Source organism: Hordeum vulgare, chromosome 6H, assembly GCF_904849725.1.
Source record: "Hordeum vulgare subsp. vulgare chromosome 6H, MorexV3_pseudomolecules_assembly, whole genome shotgun sequence".
NCBI lineage: Eukaryota > Viridiplantae > Streptophyta > Magnoliopsida > Poales > Poaceae > Hordeum > Hordeum vulgare.
The window spans coordinates 387,069,879-387,090,429 of record NC_058523.1 but is presented as its reverse complement, the minus strand read 5'-3'; the positions used below and the strand labels follow the sequence as shown (position 1 = coordinate 387,090,429).

General features: G+C 43.7%; 1 protein-coding gene across 1 annotated transcript; it reads left to right on the top strand.

Moving 5' to 3' along the window:
* The first annotated feature begins 924 nt into the window (after nt 1-924).
* On the top strand, nt 925-3,113 carry LOC123403460. Its single transcript, XM_045097398.1, has 2 exons — nt 925-2,428; nt 2,509-3,113. Exons 1-2 carry the CDS (start codon nt 2,273-2,275, stop codon nt 2,761-2,763), a joined length of 411 nt encoding a protein of 136 aa, XP_044953333.1. The 5' UTR covers nt 925-2,272; the 3' UTR covers nt 2,764-3,113.
* The last annotated feature ends 17,438 nt before the right edge of the window (nt 3,114-20,551 follow it).

Sequence of the window (20,551 nt, the reverse complement as noted above, 5' to 3'; positions counted from 1 at the left end):
CACGGATCGGGATGATGAAAGGAAATTGGCGGATTGAGACGCGATACTGCAGTTGCTCAAGTATCCCTATGCTTTGCGTTGGTGCTGGTATTTTTCCATGGGGAAGGAAGCAGCTTCAGTTGAATGCATCTACACATTTCTCCCACGCTCCGCTTGTACACGCGGTCCTTCTCTGCCATATATTGTGCTTTTCTCGAACTTCCAAGGTTTTTTGGTTCGCAGGTTTCTCAAAACGTGGTAATAGAAAAGAACGTTTTTGTAATCCTGCGAATCAAAGGGACCTTATTTCCCAGGATTAGAAAAGGTTTTCTTCTATCGAATATTGGGTTCTTAGATTTCCATAGTGTTGTGGGTTTGCACATGACACTCCAGGTCATTGACATGGCGTCGCTGCCAAGGATGCAGGTAGATGCATAATGCACGGCTGAAGAGGCGGTGTGCCCAACCTAGCTAACGTTTTCTTTATGAAGAGAATGCATTAGTATCAAGAAGATACCATTTTTTTTACAGCGTTAGATTTCATTCAAGATAGAAAGGTCATTTACAATTAAGGATGGAATAAAACCAGGCGGGTCATTATCCCACACACACGAACTTCTACTTTTGTATGCTTCTTTGGCTAAGGCGTCAGCAACCAGATTAGCTCAAGAAGATACCAATTTTACATGTCCTGTGCACCAACATGATACAAAAGTTAGTCAAGAAATTATTACAGGAGAGGTGAGGAGGTGGCCACTCCCTAGTTAACTGAACTGGTCGGCTGTTTGCTGTCCTTTGGAGCTTGGGGATCTTGGTGTGTTTGATTCATACTCCCTTAGTAAAGAAATACTCCCTCCGTTCCTAAATATAAGACCTTTTAGAGATTACACTATGGACTATATACGGATGTATATAGATATATTTTAAAGTATAGATTCACTCATTTTATTCCGTATGTAGTCTATAGTGTAATCTCTAGAAGGTCTTATATTTAAGAACGGAGGGAGTATAAGAGTATTTAGATCATTACTTTAATAATCTAAACGTCGTTGTATTTCTTCACCGAAGGAGAGCGTTTTGGGAGGGCCCTTGACTGCAGTGGACTACTCCGGATTGACTTTTGGAACGGTTGGGTCCATGGAGCTGTTCCGCGTGGTTACCAAAGGTTGTTAACACCAGGCAGAAGGTCGCCGGCCGGGCTCGGGACACTTCGGTGTCAAGGACTGCAGAAGCTCTTGTCTGCCTGAGCCTTGGCAATTGTCAAGGATGGAGAGGATGTCACGGCTGCCACTTTGGACGCGCTCTTGGAGCGGTTCAAAAACTAGTTGCCCCCGGAGAAGATTTGGGCCATAAGGGAGTTTTGCATGCTTGATGATGGGATTGCGACTGGCGTGCTCTCATTGCTCATGAAGGGGCTGATGCTCTGGACCTCGAGACGGCGGACGTTGGAGATGCTGTGCTGCAGGCAAACACCTAGTTTGGTTGCAAGTTCCTGGGCTATTTAGAGCATGTTTGGAACTGCTCTGCTCTTTAAAATTCAGCTTTGCTTCAGAAAAGACAAGTCAAACGGGGTAGCTTCATGATATGCTGCTCCGCGAAAAAACTAAAATCTAAGGTACAGTTTCAGAGTTTTTATGAACCTCTTAAGAGGATGTTTCAAAAAACTCTAGAAGCTGGAGTTGAGGAGAAATTACTCATCACTGCCACCAGTAAGTGGATACCCCTTCATTTCTTTTTTCTCAAACAATCAAATAGATTCTTTTCATCAAATTTTCTATTCTTGAAGCTGGAGCTAAACGGAAGCCAAACATTCTCTTGATAGTGCTATAGCTTCTATATGGAACTCCTCCAAAATGAATTTGATGAAGTGAAGCTGATTTTGATGAATTGAAGCAGTCCCTTAGTTTCTAAATGTTAGAAGAGACAAATACACTCATGGTCACTATAGTTGAGAAGAAAAAGTACAATACGGTCACCGAACTTAGCAATACGCTCAATACGGTCATCGAATACGATTTAACATGAAAATACGGTCACTGTAGCACGTACATGGTGGGTTTGACCAACTCTTGACCGCCATGTAGTTCGTCTTGATTCGATCAATCTTGCATGGTGGGGTTTTCTGAAAAAAATCCAAAATCCCTCATTCTCAAATCCCTAACCCTCTCACTCCCCGTCAAATCCCTAACCCTCCCCCTCCCGTCGCTTCGCTCCGCCTCCCCTCACTCTGCCCTGCGTCCGGTCGCCGTTGCCGGCCATTCCTGTCGAGGTAGTTCCTTCCCCGCTGGTGCTCATGTCCGTGGCCAGCTCGTCCGTCTCTGCTATCCGCCGTCGGGCAATGGCGTTGCCGCTGGCTTGCTGCCCGACCTGCAAGGAGAAGGTGCGCATGTACGTCTCCACAACAGAGAAGCACGACGGATGGGTCTTCTACAAGTGCCAGAAGCATGGGGTAAGCATGATTTAGCTTCTGTTCTGGATCCAAAGATTGAAGCTTTTTTGACCAGCACATTCGTCTCTTATTTGGGATAGGTGACTTGTGATTTGTGGCGGTGGGAGTTGGAGTATGTCAAGTTCCTTGTTGACAAGCATTATCTCAGCGGCGAAGCGGCTGTTGATGCTATTGGTGTGGCTGAGGAACGCAGGGAGGAACTTCTTAAAGCACAAGAGCTGTTCTATATGAATGGATATGTTAGCTCGGGTAAGAAGGTTTTGAAGAATGACAGTGGCAATCTGATGAGCAGGCAGCAAGCTGCTGCACTGATGATGCTTGGAAAGAGCTGGTGATGCTCATTAAGATGCTGGTTGTTGTTGTGGTTCTGCTAGGGGTTGCTGCACTGGTGTTGATCATGCTGAAGAAGTGAAGATGCTTGTTGGCGTAGTGGTGTTTCTGCTAGTTCTTGCTGCTAGGTGATGCTGCTAGTTCTTGCTGCTAGGTGATGCTAGGTGTTGCTTTTGTTCCATCCTGATGCAATGTAATGGTGGTGGTGAACTCTGGTTTTAGCTGATGTAATGGAATGTTATGTGGCCGTCCTACCTTTTATTTTAGCTTGATGCAATGGAATGTTAAGTGCTAATGTTCATACTTTGTGTTGTTCTTGTTTCTGTCCAGAATTAGGAATGCTTGATATTTTTAATGTGTGATCAACAGTTACTGCCCAAAATGTTCTCTTAAGCCAAAATGGCATTAAATTGGTCAATTGGAATAAAATTGGCATGAGAAGAAGACCAAAGAATAGCAAACATCATCATCCACCAAAATAACTAAACAACTTCATTCATGAAGAGTAGTCAACATCAGCATCCACCAAAATTACTTAACAAGTACCATACATGATCATTTCAACAACTCTTACTACATGATCATAAGCAGACCAACCACTCTATGTCTTTGAAACTACCTAAAGATATCAAACATTGATGATCTTGCAGATTTGTTGGGATGGTTAAGTTCATTGCCAAACCAAGTTGGCTTTCTTTTTGTAACAAGCCTCTTCTCCTATTGTTTCTTAGCAGCAACAAGCTTCTTCTCTTCTTCTTTCCTAGCAGAGCAAGCTTCTTCTCTTCTTCTTTCCTAGCAGCAGCAAGCTTCTTCTCTTCTTCTTTCCTAGCAGCAGCAAGCTTCTTCTCTTCTTCTTTCCTAGCAGCAACAAGCTTCTTCTCTTCTTCTTTCCTAGCAGCAGCTTCTCTCTTCTCCTCTTCTTTCTTTGCAGTAGCCGCTTCCCCATCTGCTTTCTTTTGTGCCTCCTTCTTCTTAGCAGCATCTCTTCTCTCAGCTTCTTGCTTTGCCTTTTTCTCTATAGCTATAGTCTTCATTGTTCGTGCAATAATTTGTCTGGTCTCAGCCTCAGCTTTCTTGTTTATCTCTGCTTCTTCTTTTCTTTTGGCACTCCTCTCCAGTGCAGCCAATCTTCTTCTCTCAACTAGTTGTGTTTTCTTCTATGCTACTTCATTGCTATGTCTTCAGCTTTTTTCAGTTCTTCTTCCCTCCTAGATGCAAGGATGGCTTGCTTCCTCTCCTCAAGCTCCCTATCTTTCCGATTTTTCATTGCCTCCAGCTTCTATGCTAACTCACCTGGCCTAATGGTGCTTGAGCTAGCTTGACTTGACTGACTACCATTAGTCTGGTTGAGCACCATTTGGGCAGCACTGAGAAACCCATAAGTAGGTAATGGCCTCTGTTGAACAACCCTTCTTGTTGGCATTTGGGCAATCATGTTATCCACCATAAGATCTTCAAACACAACACCTGGTTCTTGTTGTCCCTGCAGTTACATAGGAACAATTTTTGTTAGTTATATGGCAAGCATGAAGATAATTCATTTGATTTTCAGGAGTTGGAACTCTTTATTACCTGAGTTAAGACTGGATCATCTTCAGTTGTCACATTGGAAGGAGCATTGCCTTCATCTAGAGCTGCCACATTGGAAGCACCATTGGCTTCATCAGGAGATGCCACGTTGGAAGCATCATTGTCTTCATCAGCGGCTGCCACATTGCCCCTACTGTTTGCACTTGGTGGTGGAAGTCCAGCCTTCAAATGTTTGCATACAACCCTGTTGTGATTTGGCTCAACACAATATGAACAGTGCATGATCACATCATGTCTTGTGATTTTCTTCCCTCCCTTTCTATGCTCAACCTCTCCAGGTGCTTGTCTCCTTGCAATGGAAGGCCTTCCTACATGCTTCTGGTACAATAGTGGCAATATTGTCGGCCACAAATGTCCTCCCACTCTCTCCTATCTTTGCAAGCATATATAATGTTTTCATATGCCTTCTTGAACAATTGCTTTAAGTAGCAAGGGTCTACAAATTCAAGAGGATCAATTCTATCATTCCTACAACATGCTACCACATGAGAACATGGCACCCCTGATTTCTGAAATCTTATACAAGTGCATGTTCTCTTATGCGTGTCAACTATGTAATCTACCCCTTATTCACCTACTAGGAAAAGACCATCATGTGAGCAATCCACATAGCATGTGTTTGCAAACTCACATGCTTTCTCAACTTGTTTCCTGATTTTAGGTCATATATGACCTGGCCACTTGTCTGATTCAATCTGCTTGTTGCAATGCCTTGTCATAAGCTGCCTATAGATTATGTTAACCATGGTAAGTATTGGCAGCTCCCTAGCCTCCAAAATATACCTGCAAATGTCACATGTGTTAGAAGAACCTAAGCATGAAAATATTTCTTAAATGGTAGCAAATAACCGAAGCATGAAAATATTTTGAGCTAGCCTGTTAGAAACTTCATATATGTTGTTCAATAGTATATCACATTTTGGCAAATCACTCTGTAAAGCTTTCACCCAAGTGTTAGATTCCAGTTCATGTAGCCACTTGTGGGCATCTGCATTAAGTAGCTTCATTTCCTGCATCCCCTTCTCATATAACTGAACTGTGTTCCTCCTTGCTATTTTCCATAGTTGGATCTTCAAAATATCCCCTTTGAAAGACTGCTGGAAGTTCTGCCTCTATACCTTGTTTTAATGTGGCAGCCATCAATAAATATCAGTGTCCTACAACCGTGAAGGAATCATCTCTTGCAAGCATCCAGACACATGTATAGCCTGCTGAACCTTGCATTCTCATCAAGTGACATATAAAATGATGAGCCAGGGTTGCTTCTCCTAATTTCATTAGCATAATTCCAAAGAAGCCTATACTGCCCTTCCTCATCACCATATACTATCTTCATTGCCATCATTCTTGCTCTCTGCAACTTCATCCTGCCTGGTGTTATGTGCCATTCTTTCTGAACAACCCTAGAAAAATTCATAAGGTTCATGTCTTGATCAACCCTTAAGCTCTCTATGTACTTTTGTGCTAGGAATTTAGCTGTGAAAGCCCTAATCTTCCACTTCTTGTTGCATGTGTGCTCACTCACATATCTTTTCACCATGATAGCCATAGTCCTATTATAATATGATGCCCACAAATACCATGTGCAGTCTTCATCATACTTTGCTTTCAATCTCTTCCTGTCATTCACAGGAAAATTGATATCAACTCTGCTCTGGCATGAGTACTCTTTGATGGCAGTCCTTAACAACTCTACACTCTCAAATACCTGCCCAACATGAAACTTTGGTCTATGAAGATCCTCTTCTCTAAAGGATTTGAACTTCAAATTGAGCTCTTCATCATCTAAATCGGGAGCCCACAAATCATGAGTCTCAGATATGTCTTCATCAGAATGGTATGCTTCTTTCCCTTTCTCTTGATTGGTAGGAACTGCTTTCTCTTTCCCTTTTTGCTTTGCTTTCTCATTTGATCTCTTTTCATGTTTCTGCTCTCGTTCATCTTCATCTACATTATCTGCATACAGATCATCATCACCATCTCCTATCTCATTATCACTGTCCACAAGCAGACCAGGTTCATAATCTTCATCTTCTGTATCACTTGCTACATCCTCTTCTTCCAGTGCATAGTTCAACTGGTTCTGCCTGTCACTCCTCCTCATTCTTATATTTCCACCTGCATCACCTTCTTGCACACCATCTGATATGTCTCAAACGTATCGACTTTTCCAAACACTTTTGCTATTGTTTTGGCCTCATTCTTGCATGATTTGAATGAAACTAACCCGGACTAACGTTGTTTTCAGCAGAGCTGCCTGTATGGTTTTCTTGTGTGCAGGAAAGTGGATATTTAGGCGTCCCAGAAAATTCCAATAAAAATAGAGAAAATCCACGCACCGGGAGGAACCCTCGTCCACAGGATGGGCCAGAGGGGGGCCACCAGGCCTCCAGGCGACGTGTGGGCGCGGCCTGCCCCCTGGCCATGTCGGGAGGCCCCGTGGGTGGGGTCCACCTCCTCTGGTGCCCTACCTTGGCTTCTCTTTTTACCCGTGACGGAGAAATCCGAGAACAGAAGTCGTTTTGCAAGTTCTTGACGCGGAGCCGCCGCCACCCTCGGTTCTTCTCCGGGAGAGCTAATCTGGAGGCTCCTTGACCTCCGGAGAGGGGAAATCGTCGCCATCGTCATAACCATCACCACTCCATCACCCTTCCATGGCTTATCCCATCATGTGTGAGTAATTCCCTGTTGTAGGTGAAGGGGATGGTAGGGATTGGATGAGTCAGATCATGTACTAGTTCGTTCGATTGTTGGGGGCATGTTGCCTATCATCTACTATGGTGTTTATCATCTTTGCTACTACTTTTTACCCTTAATGCTTGTCACTTTGGGCCCGAGTGCCATGATTTCAGATCTGAATACCTTATTTTTGCATGAATATAATTGTGTTCTTGATCCTATCTATGAGCAGTATGCACCTATTATAGTCCGGAACCGGCGATCCCAATGGTGACATCTTGGGACACCAAAGGGGATAGACTATAGTTTGAGGATTCCATGTATCCATTGATTGTTAATGCTTTGTTCCGGTGCTCTTTGACAGGAGCACCTTAATCTTCATAAGTTCCTTTTGGCCTCGTTGGTAGCGGGATGGTAGGACAAAAGATGTTGTGCAAGTTCTTATTGCAAGCACACACGACTACCTTGGGATACATGCCTAATGTTTGATATTTGCCTAGATGATCATTACTTTTCTATGTGCCTTGCCCCAAGTTAAATACATGATATCTCTCATCCATGACCAACCATCCATCTCCCTAGCCTACAATGTTTTAATCCTACTAGTTACCAATTGCTCTACTTTAGCTGTTTTACTTTCGTTGCTTTGCCACCATTATCTCCGTTGCCACAATCACTTTCATATCACCATTGCTACTAATATTTCATTGCCAAGCAAGTATCTTTTAGGTGCGGTTGAATTGACAACTCATCTGTTAAAGCTTATAAATATTCTTTGGCTCCCCTTGTGTCGAATCAATAAATGGGTTAACTTACCCGCGAAGACTGGTGCGATCCCCTACACTTGTGGGTTATCAAGACTATTTTCTCACGCCGTTGCCGGGGAGCATAGCTTTATTTACAAGTCTACTTGGGGTTATTTTGCTTGCTGCGATATATCTGCTATGGGTAACAAAGGAGATCCCAAGGTTCCGATTTTACCATCCACTACATGAAAATGTAATGTTCTTAGCACTAGCGCTACGCTTGATTCACCTTCCGTTATGAGTAAGTTTGCTTCACCACCACCACATGCTGCTTCTTCTGAGTCTGACGCTGCGTCTGATAGTTTTGATGGTGCTTCTACTACTATTGATGAGACTGGTTTACTTGGTTATTTTATTGAGTCTCAGTTTTCTAAGGCTACGAAGTAGTCTGGGATTGAAATTCCTGTTACACGCTAGCCCATTGGTATATCCTTTGGTTACCCAGACTTGAGTGGTCTGAGGGAAAGAATTATTGATGATTATTATATTGAACTTGATGATGATTTATGCAGGGAGCTTACAGAGTGTGCTCACTCTGACCCTACTTCTGTTAAGAAACTGCTTGAAAAACATTCTCTGAAGAACAAATTTACTCCTGATCCTAAATTTGCTTCATCTCCTATTTGCATTGAGGATGCTGATTTTGATTTCTGTGTCGATCTTTCACTTATATCCACAGTTGAAGCTGACCCCTTTTATGGCAAAGAAAATGACGACGCTATTGCACACCTTACCAAACTCACTAAGTTGGGTGGTTTATTCACTACAGAGGACAAGAAGAGAAATTATTATGTTACTAAGCTACTCCCTTTCTCTTTGAAGGAAGATGCTAAAGCATGGTATGATTCACTACCATGTGGTTCCATTAAAAGTCCTCAAGATTTAGCTCAATCTGTTGTTGCTAAATATTTTCCTGCTCATAAGCAACATGCTGCTTTACAAAGAATATATAACTTTAAACAGTTGCAGGATGAGCACATCCCTAAAGCTTGGGGGAGGTATTGCACTTTACTCAAGGCTAGATCGGGACATGGAGTCCCTAAGAATGAATTGCTTGATATATTTTATGTTGGTCTAACCGATGAATCTAGAACCTATCTGGATAGTTGTGCTGGTTGTGTTTTCAGGGAAAGAACACCGGATGATGCTGAAGAACTAATGGGCAAGATAGTTAAAAATCATGATGATTGGTCCGTTCCTGAACCACCTCCACCACCAAAGAAGAGGGGTATGCTTTTCTTGAGCCCCGATGTTATGCAAGAAGCCAAGAAGTCTATTAAAGAGAAAGGTATTAAAGCTGAAGATGCGAAGAGTCTACCTCCTATTGAGAAATTATGTGAGCCTACCACTCACCCACATATGGTAGAGGTACACTCTATTTTAGAATTCAATGCAAGTGACATCTCTCATGGTAAGCCTCCTGATCAATGTTTAGATGAGCTTGATAATTTCATTGTCAAGCAAAGTCACTTTAATGAGAGGATTCAAAGCCAATTGCATGATAATTCCCTTGCTATCAAAAATTTGCTTGATGTTTTAAGTAGAACTGTTAATGATGTTAAAGGTCTTGTTAAGCATTTTCATATGGTTCAAACTCAGCTTGAACAAATTTCTAATGTGCAAAAATATTTGCTTGCTAACAATACCAAACAAGTTGATACACATGCATATGGTATAAAGAACCGATGTGGTACACACACCGATGACCCCCTCTATCCGGAGGGGCATCCAAAGAGGATCGAGCAAGATTCTCAATTGCAGGAAGAAGACGTTGTCAGCTCCCCGAAGAAGAAGAAGAAACACAAGGAAGCTGTCAACTCCAATGATCCCATAATCGCGGAAGAACCTATTGTTGATCCTAATAGTATATCTATTCCCGATGCTGAAATTGAAGAGGGTGCTGAACCTGATAAAGATAATGAGAAGAATGATCCTCCTCAAGTACAAGAAGAAGAAGCACCTGACAAGCGCAAGAGGTATACTAGAGAAGACTTTGTTGCAAGAAGACATGGGAAGGAAAGAGAACCATGGGTACAGAAATCAATGCCCTTTCGAGGTAATTCTTTCAAAACCAAAGAAGAAGAGCATTACAATAAATTTTGTGAATGGATGAAACCTCTTTTTCTTCAAATTCCTTTGACTGATGCTATTAAGGTGCATCCGTACTCGAGGTATATGAAATATATTGTTACTAATAAAAAAAAGTTCCTAATGAGCAATATCTACTATGCTTGCTAATTACTCTTTCAGCGGTAAGATTCCTGAGAAGCTTGGTGATCCAGGTATACCCACCATTCCTTGCTCCATAAAAAATAATTATGTCAGAACTGCTTTATGTGATCTTGGTGCAGGAGTGAGTGTTATGCATTTCTCTCTTTACAAAAGGCTTTGTTTAGATAAACTAATCCCTACAGATATCTCTCTTCAAATGGCTGATAAGTCAACGGACGTTCCTGTTGGTATTGGTGAGGATGTTCCTATTGAAGTTGCTAATTGTTTGATCCTTACTGACTTTGTTGTGCTTGATATGCCCGAGTATAGGAGCATGTCTATCATTCTTGGTAGACCTTTTCTTAACACTGCAGGTGCTATTATTGATTGCGATAAAGGAAAGGTGATTTTCAATGTTAATGATAAGGAGCACACGGTATATTTTCTGAAGAAGATTGATAAAAGGCATGGCCTTAATTCTATCGAGAATATTGAGACCGTGAAGGTTGGAGAGTGGGATTGTCCTCTACATGTGCACCACAAATACAAAACCATTATGGTGGGGACTATATCCATTAAAATAAAGGTACCATGATTGCTTTATAAGAAGTGAAACTTTTTGCTCGATATAACACCTGTTTGGTAGTAATACTTAATCAACCTTGCTAACAAATATGTTTTATATGAGTAAAAAGAGAAGCTTGTGATGTTTTAGTTTCTTTTATCTTTCATCCTCCTTGTTGTACCAAAGCTTTATGTTTTTGAAACTTCATATGTTTAATCATTGCTTCGAGCTTACCGGAAGTTTTGCAGCTTTCGGTACTTCGAATTTTTTTCAAAAGTGAAGTTGTCAGAAAATTAGAGTAAAAAAATCAATCAAAAAAGAGACGCACGGGCACCTGGGGCCAACCAGGGGGGCCACCCCTGGTCCAGGCGGCCAGGTGGCGTGGCCTGTCCCCTGGCCGCGCCCACAGGTCGCCTGAGCCCACCCGATCCCCTTTCCAGGTACTTCTTCTTTCCCTCTCTCTCTCTCTCACTCCAAAAATTCTGATTTTTCTCCTGGAGCTCGAGTTCTTGCCGTTCTTGGTGGCAAATTTCAATCTATCTCTACAACCCATCATTTGCATTGAGAATTTGAGCATTTGCTCCTTGGTATGTGACTCCTCCACTCCTCCAACTAGAATTTTGATTGGCAGTCTTATTTGTGAGTATTTAGGAGTTCCTTGTGTTGTTCATATGAGCTTGCATGCATGTTTAGAAAATTTATTTATGAAGTTTTGACGCAAGTTTGCGCATCAGGGAAGTGGGTAGAATAGTTTGCTCCAACTCATTTTGCTTAAACCTTCGTTTTTGTGATGCACCAAAAATTTCAGAAATGAGTTTGTTTGGAAAAGCAAAAGGATGGCTTGGGAAGAAGAGATCCGAGCCTACCGACAAATTAACTAGAGCTGTAGCTTCACCTTCGACTGTGAGGACAAGTTACAATGATGATATTGTGCCACCGGAGTTGCTCCACGAGATGGACACGTCACGTGCCATGGCATACCCGTGTTCAGATTTTCTTACGGCGACAGGTATTAAGGATGAGTTTGATAACCTCTATGCAGCTGCAGGTTTGACACGTCTCGTAACACGACGTGTGCCACAATATCCAAAACTCACATATTATTTTGTCAACTCGTTTAGATATAATGATAAAACTTCTATGATTGAATTCAGATTATATGAGGATCTCTTTACCATGTCTTTGGCAGAATTTTGTGATGTTATAGGTGTGCGGAATGTCGGGAAGACAACCAAAATGAAAGTTCAGCCCTATGAGCTGAAATCCCTATTCGCTTCCCTTTGCAGCAAGGATCCGCGAGACATTCACTGGGGGAAGATCTCCAGCATCTTGTTTCCCCACATCAGGTATTTCGCATACTATATTGCTCGAGGGGTGTTAGCTCGTGACAACACGAGAACTATTTCGGTTCCGGATCTTGCTATCTTGGCAGCCGCCCTCTTAGGAGATAACACGTATAATATTGGTGCTTTGATTGGTCGTCGCCTCGTCGCTAACAGCGGCAAAGGGCCTCACTTTGGTGGCATTTATGCCACGCTTATCCTCGAGCACCTTGGGCGCACTGTACGCACGGATGATATGCATTTTTCATTCATAAGCTTTGATCTTACCGCTATGAAGAGGCATGAGTTTGTTACTAGGACTTCTGAGTTTGGTAACCTTGTTTATATTATGAGGTTTGGCGAGCTTAGTACTCGTGAAATCCGTCTACCTGCACCACTTTTGTTTGATTACACTAGCAGGAACGGATGGCCCTTCACCTCGATTGAGCTGGACGAGTTCGTGATCCAGCAGCAGTTCCACAATCCCATGGAGGGGGTTGTTCCCGAGGAAGAAGAGCCTTCTTCTTGGGAGGACAGCCAGGCATCAGTCTACACGCCCGAGGCCCCGTACGATTCTTGGAGCTACCCGTACCACCCCGGAGCCAAAAGCCTAAGCTTGGGGGAGTACGTACCCTTCTCCCCTTTCATTATATCATCCGTGGCTTCCCTTTTAATCTTTTCGGAGTTTTTGCATGTTCTTCTTTGTTCTTGCTTTGCAAAAACAACAAAAAGATTTCTCTCTTCTTTTGCTTCCGTTTAACCTTTGGAATACCCAAAAAGATTTCTTTTCTCTCTTTAGTTTGCTTTGTTTGCATAGTTCAGCTCACGTCCATGGTTGCAATTGCACTTGATTATATCTATCTGCATTCGATCGTGCAAGCGATGATGCAATAATGACGAAGATCGATGGAAGGGATGCAACAAGGAAAGACGGTATGAACTCTATTTGTTTCTCCTTTTGTACATATGGCTGTACTTATGATCTAGAGACCAGCTTGTAGCGACATAGTGCTATGTCTACAATGCTTTCCCAGTAGTTCATGCTTTATTTGTGACTAGTCTCAAATAGCTGGAGTGCATAATGTTTTATTGAAATGATTTGCATGCATTGCATTGTTCATGCTTTGGCATATTGAAGTGGTATTTCCCTTCGAAGAGTTTTAGGATTGACTTGGCACATGCTTACACATGTTTATGATTAGAAGTCTATCAAGCCTTGATGATCTTTTTATTTCAGAATAGTTATATCACTTTCATGCCCGATTCAATGTTGCTTTGTCGCTCTGCATGATTATGACCGTTATTGCTCTCTAGTTGGTCACTTCCCCGTCTTTTGCTAGCCTTCGCCTGTATTAAGCGGACTGACTGCTTGTGCATCCAAAATCCTTGAAACCAGTTGCGCCATATGAGTCCACCATACCTACCAATATGCGGTATTTATGTACTGTCCTAAGTAAATTTGCATGTGCCATATTTTAAATCTTCAAATAAATATTTTGTTTTGTATGCCCGAATTGCTCATGTAGTGACTAGGAGCTATCAGTATCTTCCATGCTAAGTGGGTTATTCTCAAGATATGTGTTGATTCACTATCATTCACGAGATAGTCGCTGGTAACCGGGATGCCCAGTTCCATGCTCAAAAGTAAAATCAAATTTAATGAAACAACCCCCCCAAGATTGTTGTTTGTATGGACGGTACCCGTGGATTCGGCCCACCGTGGAGTGTGATCGATTGGTGGAGGGGAGTAAAAACTTTACTATTCTATTTGGGAACTGCCTATAATGTATTTAGCATGGAAAATATTGAGATCTCTTAGTTGTTACGTTGACAATGAAAGCATACCACCCAAATTTTTGATTCATCTCTGTTTTAAAAGCTCAAGTTTTGGCACCTCTGGAAATCAATGCTTCCCTCTGCGAAGGGCCTATCTATTTTACTTTACTGTTGATTCATCCTTTTCCTATAAAAAGGCACCAACCGTTCAGAGCATAATTGTCATTCTGAGTGTAATGTGCATTGTCCCAAAGCACCACATTGTCTTGTGCATCATTATGATATTACTTATTCTGAAATATTTATTTCTAGTCTCCTTTAAGACTCCGACGGAGCGTCTGCATTTATGTTTTGCTTCACTCTTGGGGGCTAGCGAGATACCACTCTAGTATGTCCGAGTCATGTGCATTGTGATCTCGTCATTATTTTCAGTTGCATATTATTCATTCTTAGTTGTTTGAAACTCTTCACATGATCGAAGGATTGATTCGTGCATTGTCTTTGTAGCATTGCTTCAATACTTGTTGGACTTGTTTGTAGTGCATGCTTATATACATCTGATGAAGCAAAAGATTTTGTCAAAGTTTTCTTTGTCGTGTCCAGTTCGTCGAACTGAATTGCTTGAGGACAAGCAATATGCTAAGCTTGGGGGAGTTGATACGTCTCAAACGTATCGACTTTTCAAAACACTTTTGCTATTGTTTTGGCCTCATTCTTGCATGATTTGAATGAAACTAACCCGGACTAACGTTGTTTTTAGTAGAGCTGCCTGTATGGTTTTCTTGTGTGCAGGAAAGTGGATATTTAGGCGTCCCAGAAAATTCCAATAAAAAATAGAGAAAATCCATGCACCGGGAGGAACCCTCGTCCATAGGATGGGCCAGAGGGGGGACACCAGGCCTCCAGGCGACGTGTGGGCGCGGCCTGCCCCCTGGCCACGTCGGGAGGCCGCGTGGGTGGGGTCCACCTCCTCTGGTGCCCTACCTTGGCTTCTCTTTTTACCCGTGACGGAGAAATCCGAGAACAGAAGTCGTTTTGCAAGTTCTCGACGTGGAGCTGCCGCCACCCTCGGTTCTTCTCCGGGAGAGCTAATCTGGAGGCTGCCTTGGCCTCCGGAGAGGGGAAATCATCGTCATCGTCATCACCATCACCATTCCATCACCCTTCCATGGCTTCCCCCATCATGTGTGAGTAATTCCCTGTTGTAGATGAATGGGATGGTAGGGATTGGATGAGTTAGATCATGTAATAGTTCATCGGATTGTTGGGGGCATGTTGCCTATCATCTACTATGGTGTTTATCATCTTTGCTACTACTTGTTACTCTTAATGTTTGTCACTTTGGGCCCGAGTACCATGATTTCAGATCTGAATACCTTATGTTTGCATGAATATAATTGTTCCGGTGCTCTTTGACAGGAGCACCTTAATCTCCGTAAGTTCCTTTTGGCCCGTTGGTAGCGGGATGGTAGGACAAAAGTTGTTGTGCAAGTTCTTATTGCAAGCACGCACGACTACCTTGGGATACATGCCTAATGTTTGATATTTTCCTAGATGATCATTACTTTTATATGTGCCTTGCCCCAAGTTAAATACATGATATCTCTCATCCATGACCAACCATCCATCTCCCTAGCCTACAATGTTTTAATCCAGCTAGTTACGAGTTGCTCTACTTTAGTTGTTTTACTTTCGTTGCTTTGCCACCATTATCTTTGTTGCCACAATCACTTTCATATCTCCGTTGCTACTAATATTTCATTGCCAAGCAAGTATCTTTCAGGTGCGGTTGAATTGAGAACTCAACTGTTAAAGCTTATAAATATTCTTTGGCTCCCCTTGTGTCGAATCAATAAATTGGGTTAACTTACCCGCGAAGACTGTTACGATCCCCTACACTTGTGGGTTATCACCATCTGTCTGTTCTTCATGTCTTTCATTACCCAAATATGTCTGTACTGATGCCCTCTTAACAAACTCAAATTGGTTGACATCATCATCTGCATCATAATCAGGATAAACAACTTGAATAGGGATAGGTGATTCCTCTCCTCTTCGAAACTCTGCTTCTGCCTGAACTTCTACATGCTCTGCTTCTGCCTCAGCTTCTCCTTCATCTGCATCTACATTCTCTGCATTGCTATGCACTCTCCTTGTTGGGCTGAAAACTTGAGGCAGACTAGCTCTTGGATGATTCACAACATCATCCTCACTAAGGTTAGCTCTGAAGCTATCATCATGATCCAAATAAAGGCTAAAAAAGTGGTGACCAATATCTAGAAACATGAGCATTCTGCCAGCTTCTTCATCATAAGTTATTTCCCTGAGACCATTTGTGCTAAGTGTAAGAATAGGGAGACAGTAGAAAACCTTAAACCTCCCTGCCATTTCATAATCTATTTCTTCCACAAGATTTTCAATCATTATTGGTGACCAGGTGACCCTTTCCACTTGATCATACCAAATGGCATGGCCATTCACATAAGAACCATTCCTGCCATGGCCAAGAAAAAACCCACCATGGTTGATCTCCACCGAAAAATTCTTGCTTCGATGACCTGACACAACAACAAAAGCACTACATGCATCACAATATCTTTGTTTAACTATCAAAAAGCCTAAGCCCCAATTCCCTTAACCCCCAAATCCTGACTGAAAACCCTAGAACAATCAGTCCAATCTTGCAACTACAACACATCTTAGATGGAAATGCGGCCCTAAAAGGAGGTTCTTTGACGATCAAAACGCACAAACCCGACGAGAAGAACATGGGGCCGGATACTTACTTTAGACAGGAGGTGGCGCCCCTTCTACGCGATGAACACGGGCCATCGCCAATGCCTCCCACAAGAATAACATGCACGACGCCGCTGCCTACGACACCACGGAGGACCTCCGCGCCTCAGCTTGCCTACACCGTCAATGATCGCCGAGGGCGGCGTCGCCTATGCAGTCGCTCCCCTATTTCCAATCGAAGATGAAGAGGCAACATGAGTGGACCAGGGGTGAATGGGTGGATTCCGTGATGGCTAGGGGGCTTCACGCAAAAAACGATAGCCATGCCTCCGCGATTCGCCACCTGGCCTGGAGGACCGGTCAACACGTGTTCAACAACGTTGTACCCACCGTGTACGTGCTAGAATGACCGTATTTTCATGTCAAATCGTATTCGATGACCATATTTAGCGTATTGCTAAGTTCACTGACCGTATTGTGCTTTCGTCGCAGCTATAGTGACCATGAGTATATTTATCTCATGTTAGAGCATCCATATGTTGTTTCAGGATTGTGCATCTATTGCATAGGGTGGCTCCTTGTGAGGGTGTCTGTTAGGAAGGAAAGGAGCAGATTAGGTCGCTGGGTGCTCTGTAGTTCTCTAGCTTTATGTGGCCGGGTTAGATTTTGCTCATGTATCAGGGTTTACCAATGTTATTTATTTTAGAGCAATCGATTAATGTGTTTAGCTGGAACGTGCGAGGCCTCAACTCAACTGTGTGAACCGATCTTCCATTGTTAGTGCCACATTGTTTCCCTTCTGGAAACAAAGGCCGTGAGTGTGGACCAATTCACATCGGCATTCTTGGGAGGTGCCAGGCTGCACAACTTTGCACAAAGGTCGGTTGATGGCACCAGGGGGTGGCATTCTCATGTTATGGGACAATAGCTTTGTGGTTGTTTCAAACATTACTACAACCAATTTATGCCTTTGTGCCATGGCCTGCTTGCGGCACTCAGATGTGCAATGCAAAGTCACCTCCGTTTATGGTCTGACGGCCTCCTCCTGTAAAGATGCCATCTTCACGGAGATTCTTAGTCAAAAGCTGCCTTCGGGGGTGCCATAGCTTGCCTCTGGGGACTTCAATCAAATCTACCATGCAAGGGATAAGTGTTGGAAATATGCCCTAGAGGCAATAATAAAATGGTTATTATCATATTTCCTTGTTCATGATAATCGTCTATCGTTCATGCTATAATTGTATTAACAGGAAACAGTAATACATGTGTGAATGAATAGATCACAATGTGTCCCTAGCAAGCCTCTAGTTAGCTAGCTCGTTAGTCAATAGATGATCATGGTTTCCTGATCATGGACATTGGATGTCATTGATAACGGGATCACATCATTGGGAGAATGATGTGGTGGACAAGACCCAATCCTAAGCCTAGCACTAGATCGTGTTGTTCGTATGCTAATGCTTTTCTAATGTCAAGTATCTTTTCCTTCGACCGTGAGATTGTGCAACTCCCGGATACCGTAGGAGTGCTTTGGGTGTATCAAACGTCACTACGTAACTGGGTGACTATAAAGGTGCACTACGGGTACCTCCGAAAGTGTCTGTTGGGTTGGCACGAATCGAGATCGGGATTTGTCACTCCGTGTGACGGAGAGGTATCTCTGGGCCCACTCGGTAGAACATCATCATGAGCTCAATGTGACTAAGGAGTTAGTCACACGATGACGTGCTACGGAACGAGTAAAGAGACTTACCGGTAACGAGATTGAACAAGGTATAGGTATACCGACGATCGAATCTCGGGCAAGTTCTATACCGACAGACAAAGGGAATCGTATACGGGATTGATTGAATCCTTGACATCGTGGTTCATCCGATGAGATCATCGTGGAGCTAGTGGGAGCCACCATGGGTATCCAGACCCCGCTGATGGTTATTGGCCAGAGAGGTGTCTCGGTCATGTCTGCATGTCTCCCGAACCCGTAGGGTCTACACACTTAAGGTTCGATGACGCTAGGGTTATAGGGAATTGTTATACGAGATTACCGAAAGTTGTTCGGAGTCCCGGATGAGATCCCGGACGTCACGAGGAGCTCCGGAATGGTCCGGAGGTAAAGATTGATATATAGGACGGATGGTTTCGGACACCGGAAGTGTTTCAGGCATCACCGGTAACGTACCGGGACCACCGGGACCACCGGAGGTGGTCCCGGGGGACCACCGAAGGGGGGCTGCGACCCCAAGAGGTAAGATGGGCTAAGTAGGGGTGGGAACCAGCCCCTAGTTGGGCTGGTGCGCCTCCCCAATCAGCCCATGGCGCAGGGGAAAGAAAAAAGAGGGGGGGAACCCTAACTCAGGTGGGCCTTAGGCCCACCAGAGGGGTGCGCCACCCCCTCCTCCCCATATGGCCGCCACAAACCCCATCTGGGAGGGCTGCCGCACCCCCTAGGGTGGGAACCCTAGGGGTGGCACCCCCTCTCCCCTTCCCCTATATATAGTGGGCACTTTTGGCCTTTGGAGGACACAGTTTTCCCTCTCCCTCGGCGCAGCCCTGCACTTCTTCCTCCTCCTCTCTGCCGGCGCTTGGCGAAGCCCTGCCAGGAGACCTCATCTCTCCACCAACACCACGCCGTCGTGTTGTTGGTCTTCTTCCCCAACCTCTCCCTCCTCCTTGCTGGATCAAGGTGCGGGAGACGTCACCGGGCTGCACGTGTGTTGAACGCGGAGGTGCCGTTGTTCGGCACTAGATCGGAATCGCCGCGAGTACGACTCCATCAACCACGTTCTAGCAAACGCTTCCGCTTAGCGATCTTCAAAGGTACGAAGATGCTCTTACCCCTCTCTCATTTCTGGTCTCTCCATAGGAAGATCTGAATAAGCGTAGGAAAATTTTGAATTTATGCTACGTTACCCAACAGTGGCATCCGAGCCAGGTTTTCTATGCGTAGATTCTATGCACGAGTAGAACACAAAAGTTGTGGGCGATGGTTTGTCAATTTTCTTGCCGTTACTAGTCTTATTCTTTTCCGGCGGTATTGTGGGATGAAGCGGCCCGGACCGACCTTACACGTACGCTTACGTGAGACTGGTTCCACCGACAAACATGCACATCGTGCATAAAGGTGGCTAGCGGGTGTCTGTCTCTCCTACTCTAGTCGGATTGGATTTGATGAAAAGGGTCCTTATGAAGGGTAAATAGCTTTGGCATATCATTGTTGTGGCTGTCACGTAGGTAAGAAGGCGTTCTTGCTAGAAACCCAAATCAGCCACGTAAAACTTGCAACAACAATTAGAGGACGTCTAACTTGTTTTTGCAGGGTTTGACATGTGATGTGATATGGCCAAAGTTGTGATGTTGCATGTATGATGTATGAGATGATCATGTTATTGTAATAGGTTTCACGACTTGCATGTCGATGAGTATGACAACCGGCAGGAGCCATAGGAGTTGTCTTAATTTATTGTATGAGATGCAACGCCATGTGCTTGCTACTTTTACTTCATTGCTAACGGTTAGCCATAGTAGTAGTGATAGTAGCAGTTGGCGTGACGACTTCACGGAGACACGATGATGGAGATCATGGTGTCACGCCGGTGACGATGATGATCATGCGATGCCTGAAGATGGAGATCGAATGAGCAAAGATGATAATGGCCATATCATGTCACTATGTGATTGCATTGTGATGTTTATCATGTTTTACATCTTATTGCTTAAAACGACGGTAGCATAATAAGATGATCCCTCCTAAAATTTCGAGAACGTATTCCCCTAAGTGTGCACCGTTGCGAAGGTTCGTTGTCTCGAAGCACCACGTGATGATCGGGTGTGATAGATCCTAACGTTCGCATACAACGGGTGTAAGCCAGATTTACACACGCAAAACACTTAGGTTGACTCGACGAGCTTAGCATGTACAGACATGACCTCGAATACAAGAGACCGAAAGGTCGAACATGAGTCGTATGGTTGAATACGATCAGCATGAAGTTGCTCACCATGGTGACTAGTCCGTCTCACGTGATGATCGGACACGGGTTAGTCAACATGGATCATGTATCACTTAGATGACTAGAGGGATGTCGATTTAAGTGGGAGTTCATACTTA